The sequence below is a fragment of the Nerophis lumbriciformis genome, linkage group LG04, assembly GCF_033978685.3.
Source record: "Nerophis lumbriciformis linkage group LG04, RoL_Nlum_v2.1, whole genome shotgun sequence".
NCBI lineage: Eukaryota > Metazoa > Chordata > Actinopteri > Syngnathiformes > Syngnathidae > Nerophis > Nerophis lumbriciformis.
The window spans coordinates 9,953,991-9,961,852 of NC_084551.2; the positions used below are offsets into that span (position 1 = coordinate 9,953,991).

Sequence of the window (7,862 nt, forward strand, 5' to 3'; positions counted from 1 at the left end):
AATGCTGTCTGCTGAAAATGATGGAAAGTGCCTCTCTACGTAGTAAATGATGCTTTGGTCTTAGTTGGAATTGCCACAAAACAGATTTTATGATATTCAACACTCTACTGCCATCTGGCGACTGAAGTTTATAGGGCACCCTCCAACCCCAATTCATCACATTTCACGTGTCAGGTAAACTGTGACACGAATAGGGCCATATGGATCCCCTTCCTACTGTACAAAGTGCAAGATATACTGTATATCAATATACATTTACTTAGCCATGAACAGTTTTACGTTTGTATACAGGAGTGCTTTTGAACGATTGAATGCACCATCATTGTAGTTCCAAAGGCAGTGAACGTCAACTGGCAGTCCGTGGGCCACATTTGTCATGCTCGGGCTTTCCATCGCAGATTAAAAGGGTTGAGGATAGGACTGATTTCCTTTGACTTCACTTGCTGTGCCTTGCTTTAGCGCAGATCAAGCAATGCATGTCTACATGATGGACAAAACAAATACTTGGATGAATGATGCAGTCTTTTAAAACACTCACTGTCACCATGGTGACAATCGACTGTCAATCCAGATTTACTGTATACGGAAATCCGAACACATCTCATTTGGTCGGCAGCGTTTAAGTTCAACAAATGATTAAATCATCAATCTTTTTTTACTACCCTATTTTCTGGGCTATAGACCGCACTAGTATTAAAGCCGCGGTCACTAAGTTTTACAACAAAAAAATGGTTTTACATATATTAGCTGCACCTCACTATTAGCCACAGATATATACCGGTACAAACAATTTTGTAAATGTTTATTTACATAACCTAATTGTTTCCAAACAGTGCCTGTAGCACAGCAGTAAAAAGGCTGATCAAACAAAACGTAAGTCACCCACTAGCTGCAGAAGCTAGCTTTCCAATCAGCTAAACAGACTCAATAACGTCACGGTGACGTCTTGGTGAACTTACAAAACTGTGTTAGTATTATTGCCTTACAATGGCATTGTTTTCGTATTGTTTCAGACAGTTGTAAACGTGTTGGCATATCCGCTAATGCTAACAATGTTAGCTGGATTACATGACGATAGCCCTTAGAAATATGCATGAAAACATACTTGGAATGGTTTAGGAAGTATGAATTGTTTTAGTTATATTGTAAAACTTAAAAACGTTGCTTGGAATAATGAATAAAGAATCCTTTCGAGCAGAACCGCTATGGACGAATATACTTCCGGTTCAAGGCACAAAACAGGAAGTACATTTTGCAGTTAGCGAACTGACTAGTGATGTTTAAAAAAAGCATAATGTTTCAAACACATTTCATTCAAGCAAACTACTTGTCCAGTCATTGTATTAAAAACCTGAAAATTATCTGTCTAGTAAAAAACGTATTAATGATGAAAAAATATCTATCTGCGATTAATCGTGATTCATTTTGAGTTAACTATGAACAATGCGATTGATCACAATTAAATATTTTTATCATTTGACAGCCTTATTGATAATATATAATAACAATGTTGCTTATATTTGGTTAATATTCAGGCCAATGCATGTAAACGGAGTATTGTTGGCGGTTCTTGGATGTTTTTAGAGGGCTTTATGGTCGCAATAGAGTACTCTCATTAACTACATTGTTAGCCACCTTGTACAAGCCGTATAATAAATTAGAATGCATAAAAAAGAAAAACATATTTGTTTTTGGTTCACATAGTGATTGTGAATGATAGGCGCAGTTCCTTTACAATATAATACCATTTTTACATTCTGCCACCCTCTGTTAAAATTAACCAACTTATTCTCTACACTCAATAAGCAGCAGCAAAGCAAATACAGTCTTACCAGTGAATCACAGAACAGAAATACAATATTCAAAACAATATTTGAATACTCTTTTTCCATCAAAGTCTGATACTTTGAAATGGTGTTTTTTGTTGTTTTCTAACCAAAAAAATACCCAATGAGGTTTATCCGTCTAATTTAATTAGCACGACCGGTCACTTTGTAACGTGACTGTCAGCCAACAAAGGGGTAGTGAAAATTTGGGATATTTTTTGACGTAATAATGCTTACTGTATTGATTGAACCACTTGCTTTACGTGGGGCTAGAAATGTATATCGTTAGGATTTTATCGATACCGATACCAGTATTGATATTCCTCGGTATTCATCGGTACTATATGTAATTTGTGTAATTAAAGATGTGAAAAAAGAAAAAATGATAGCATTTCTATTAGCACCGGCAACATTATGATATAACATCTCACAGTAGGGAAGTCTTTTATCAACATTTGTTTTTTAGGTCTTAAACAAGTCAACTATGTGTGCATGTGCAAAGTGCAATGCAGTTATGTCATCATCTTGTAAAGCCCACACACATCCATCGCTGTGTTTCTATTCACTACAATTACACTCAGTATATCCATTCATCCATTTTCTACCGCTTGTCCCTGTAACATTTAAAATATTAGTAATACAATGATATTAATGTATGGCATTCGTGTTAATTCGTCAGACCTTTCCCATGATGTATCATATCAAATATATGTTATAAATCCATACAATCAATTATCATGTTGAATCAATAGGAACTTTCATTGGTGTTTATCAATCAATCAATCAATGTTTATTTATATAGTCCTAAATCACAAGTGTCTCAAAGGGCTGCACAAGCCACGACATCCTTGGTACAAAGCCCACATAAGGGCAAGGAAAAACTCACCCCAGTGGGACGTCGATGTGAATGACTATGAGAAACACCCCCCCCCTCCACAAGGAAGAGGGGAGCAGAGGAGAAAAGAAAAGAAAAGAAACGGCAGATCAACTGGTCTAAAAGGGGGGTCTATTTAAAGGCTAGAGTATACAAATGAGTTTTAAGATGGGACTTAAATGCTTCTACTGAGGTAGCATCTCTAACTGTTACCGGTAGGGCATTCCATAGTACTGGAGCCCAAATAGAAAACGCTCTATAGCCCGCAGACTTTTATGTTGCAAAAGGACCTATTTGAGTGACAGGTTATCAGCTACCGATGTATATGTGTCTGTGTTGTGTGTGTATTGTATAAAGACCCACTGATTATTTTAAATGTCACTTATTAAGTGGATTAATATAGGCCTGTGGATTACTGGATGGTTTAGAGCAGTGGTCCCCAACCACCGGACCACGGACCGATTGGTACCGGGCCGCACAAGAAATAAAAAATAAATAAATAAATATATATATATACATATATATATATATATATTAGAGATGCGCAGATAGGCAATTATTTCATCCGCAACCGCATCACAAAAGTCGTCAACCATCCGCCATCCACCCGAACTAACATTTAATCAAAACCGCACCCGCCCGCCATCCGCCACCCGGCCGTTGTTATATATCTAATATAGACGATGCAAGGCATTAGTGAGGTTATAAAGCTTCTGCCTGTTAAAGAAAGGAGACTGATCCAATTCAGCAGAGACATTCAATGCGTGCCACGCTGTCACGGCCCAGACACACACCAGTGCGCAATCATCTGGGAGCCGCGCTGAGCGCACCTCCAAGCGCGCTCGCGCCACTCAAACTGCTGCAGGCAGCTGCGTTCACACATGCATCTGTAAGCCTTTTTTTAAACATCCTGTGGCACTCTTCCGGGATCACGGCGGACGAAACTGCTCATGCTCAGGGTGTTTGTGGAGGTTCGGGGTTTTGCACAAATGTGATGCACCATGTTAGATGTCCCGGTTTTGTGACTGTCGTAGACATAAACAGCGTCGCAGCTCTTGCAAATCACGTAGCCAGCATTACTATCATCCTGATTTACAACCTCATAAAAACGAGTCCACGCTGAACTTTTCTGGCCTTTTTTTCCCCTGGTCTTTAGTATTCCCTTTTTTAGTTTGTCGCGTACCACGTTTGCTGCCGGCGTTGCCATCTCTTTTTTTCTTCTTCTTCTGTTGTGGCATGCTGCAGGTGCCTGCTCGTTTTTCGTATGTGGGTAACAACATTTAACTATGTGTATGTATTTCCGAATTGGTTTAACTGCCACCCGCCTGAATCTATTTAAAATCTAATTTTTTTTTATTTCAACCGCCCGACCCGACCCGCGGATAAAATCTAATTTTTTTTTATTTCAACCGCCCGACCCGCGGATAATCCGCGGACTCCGCGGTTGTGTCCGCAAACCGCGCATCTCTAAGATATATATATATATATATTTTTTTTTTTATTATTATTATTAAATCAACATAAAAAACACAATATATACGTTATATATCAATATAGATCAATACAGTCTGCAGGGATACACTCCGTAAGCACACATGATTGTATTTCTTTATGACAACACCCCCCCCCCCCGGTCCGTGGGACAAATGTTCAAGCGTTGACCGGTCCGCAGCTACAAAAAGGTTGGGGACCACTGGTTTAGAGGACGGTCAGGTCAGACTTTGGAGACTAGGAGGAAATATTGTTTTGTGTGGTGTTGCTTCCTTATTTGTGGTTATTGCAAGTTGATTTCCGTCTACCCGTGCGTAGTAGCGGTACTTGAACTGAATGTGACAGAGTCATAATTGTGACGGTCAGCTGGATAAAAAAAATACCAATAGCAGTATTATTGGTCCAGAATCTCAACGGTCTTCCTGGACCGGTACACGGTATACATCCCTACAGATCACTTTGTAAAAATTAGTCTCACCCATCATCTTCTTTTTCTTTGTGAATAACAGAAACGTTCAGGACAACTGTTGCTTAAGGTCCCTCTACATTGACTTTAAGAAAGACCTCGGCTGGAGGTGGATTCACGAGCCAAAGGGCTACGAGGCCAACTTCTGTGCCGGAGCCTGTCCTTATCTATGGAGTGCTGACACTCAGCATTCCAAGGTACTATGAACTTAACAGAAAATCATTGTCTGGATTATGCAATTGTTTGACTGTGATTGTCTTTCTAGGTGTTAGGCCTTTATAACACCATCAACCCAGATGCATCAGCGTCACCCTGCTGTGTGTCCCAGGACCTGGAACCCCTCACTATCCTCTACTATATAGGCAAGACTCCCAAAATAGAACAGCTCTCCAATATGAAGGTCAAGTCTTGCAAGTGCAGCTAGAAACTCTTGAAAAGCCAGCACGACCCACTACACACCTTCCGTCACACAATAACGCACCCCACACCATTTGCAGCCGTATCATCTCTTCTATTTCCACAAGATGAGACATACAGAACAAATAAACCTCATTCCAAAAGGGGCACGGCGAGGCTTTCAAACACACAGCACACCATTGGCATGATGTGATACTCGAAAGACTTTGACACCAATGCAAAGTGCCAATCAAGCAAATCCGGGCTTGTGGGTTAGATATTTGCATGAGTAACATGAATTGCGATGTGCCGTCAGTTTGTGGCGCCCTACTTGGCTCCAGGCACTAGCGTCTGTTGGCTATCAGATGTCAACATTCAGCCTTTTAGACCCAATAAACCCTTTTCTCTTGGAAGAGAAACAGTTCAGTTATTTTGGTGCTAAGTAAAGGGCATTGTTCCCACGCTGGAAGATAAAGACATCCCTAATATTGTTTTTCTAAAACCGACAACCATGAAATGATGGACATTTCTACACGACATGGGCATAGACATGCGTGCAGTATGTTTGACCACACCGCGGTTCTATAGTTAGTAGGCGACGATCAAGTTTTAGTAAGTTTGACAGTCTTAATCAGCATTGGCTACAGATAACAGTTCCGTGTCTCATTCCATCTCTCAAGTTTAGCTTAGGAACACTCCTCTAGTATTTGAATTATGTTCATTTTTCGACCAAATTTGCTTGACTGATGGCTTCACCTTAGAAATCATACAAAACATGTCAAATGGCAACCGGTGTTACCCATGCCATGACAAAATGTCAATTGTCGTAATTAATCGCGTGGCTTTGCGAGTCCATGCCCTTTGTTTGTCTTTTGAAGGCCAAGTCCACACGAATCACCTCACGCACTTGTCACACGAGACATGAGAGTCAAGGCAAACACTGGAGGTTTACGTGATAAGTGTCTGTTGTGTGAAATGATACGAATGACATAGCTCCACCCTCAACATCCAGACACCTTTTTGAGGGCTTTTTTTTATATATACTTTGTGCTTTAATGTATTCTCGGTTTTGCTATTTAAGATGTTCGTGCTTATGTGCCTCAGCACCTAAGGCATTTTGAATATGGTAGAAAAAGTGAGCAGGTGTCAACCTTGCATTGATGAAATGCAACCTCTTCAACCTTTTGTATCTTACAGGTGCTGGACATATTTATTAATACATTTTCAGGATTGTCTGAAAAGGTTACCAGAAGAGATATGCCATGTTTTTTTTTTAGCAGTTTTGAACATCAGTCCTGTTAGTTTGTACAAAGGGGAAACAGATATTGCTTTGTTGCAACCCAATTCCTGCAGCATATACAGTGGAACCTCAATTTATGATTCTGGAAAATAGGAACGTTCGTATATTGAAGCAAATCCCTCAATAAGAAACAATGTAAACATGAATAATAGCTTTCAGCCTCGAAAAAAGTCCATATTTTAGTAAAAGTTTGTACACTTTGAAGACAATACAAAGCGCTATACAGTATTGTATAGCAAACAAACATAACAAGGGTGAGACTTTCTCCAAAACCCAAAACCAGTGAAGTTGGCACGTTGTGTAAATCGGAAATAAATACAGAATGCAATGATTTGCAAATCCTTCTCAACCTATACTCAATTGAATAGACTGCAAAGACAAGATATTTAAAGGGGAACATTATCACCAGACCTATGTAAGCGTCAATATATACCATACCATACCATACCAACTTTATTTATAAAGCCCTTTAAAGACAAGCACAGTTGAAAAACAAAGGGCTGTACACCACAAAGAAATGGAGGCAAAGGACAGACTAAAAAATAACATTTAAAACGGAAATAAAAATACACATTTAAAAAGCAAATATAAATTACCCTAAGAACAGTTTGTTAGATAAAAACAGTTTAAAAGTTAAAAACAGTTCAAAAAGTTAAAAGCTAAAAACAGTTCAAAGTCTCATGCTGGGTTAAAAGCCAGTGAATAAAAATGGGTTTTATACCTTGATGTTGCAGAAAAAAGACCTTATATTTTTTTTTACCGATTTCCGAACTCTAAATGGGTGAATTTTGGCGAATTAAACGCCTTTCTATTATTCGCTCTCTGACGTCACATCGGGAAGCAATCCGCCATTTTCTCACTTTCGTCGGTGTGTTGTCGGAGGGTGTAACAACACGAACGGGGACGGATTCAAGTTGCACCAGTGGCCCAAAGATGCGAAAGTGGCAAGAAATTGGACGAAATTTGTTCAAAATACGAGGCTGTGGGGAAAGCCGACGAAATGGTCAGTCGTTTGTTCCGCACACTTTACCGACGAAAGCTATGCTACGACAGAGATGGCAAGAATGTGTGGATATCCTGCGACACTCAAAGCAGATGCTGACATCAACTCCAAAACTGGACAGATCAGCTTTCAGGAAAAGAGAGCGGATGAGGGTATGTCTACATAATATATTAATTGATGAACACTTTATTCATTACTCGCGGTTTTACGTAAATTATTATACATAAACTGTGTTTACCAATAATTTAGCTTAAAAACATTTATTTTTTTCAATCATTCGAGTACATTCGGGTAGTCTTGTGTAATGCAGTATTTTGTGTCTATTTAGGTATGGTTAACCTGAGTGCTGAAATCGTGGAAAAATATATGTTCTTAGCGCGCCTGAAATGGGCTGTCTGCACTCTCAAAGTGCATGTTGTTGCCAAATGTATTTCATATGCTGTAAACCTAGTTCATAGTTGTTAGTTTCCTTTAATGCCAAACAAACACATACCAATCGTTGGTTA

The 7,862-nt window shown here is 39.3% G+C and overlaps 1 protein-coding gene across 1 annotated transcript in view; it reads left to right on the forward strand.

Moving 5' to 3' along the window:
* Positions 1–7,553, forward strand: part of tgfb2 (transforming growth factor, beta 2) — a 125,347-nt gene extending 117,794 nt beyond the window's left edge. Inside the window, exons 6-7 of the mRNA XM_061948628.2 lie at positions 4,701–4,854; positions 4,923–7,553. Of these exons, the coding sequence (XP_061804612.1) occupies positions 4,701–4,854; positions 4,923–5,081 (313 nt within the window). The 3' untranslated portion in view covers positions 5,082–7,553. The remainder of the gene's footprint in view (positions 1–4,700; positions 4,855–4,922) is intronic.
* Positions 7,554–7,862: the final 309 nt, after the last annotated feature.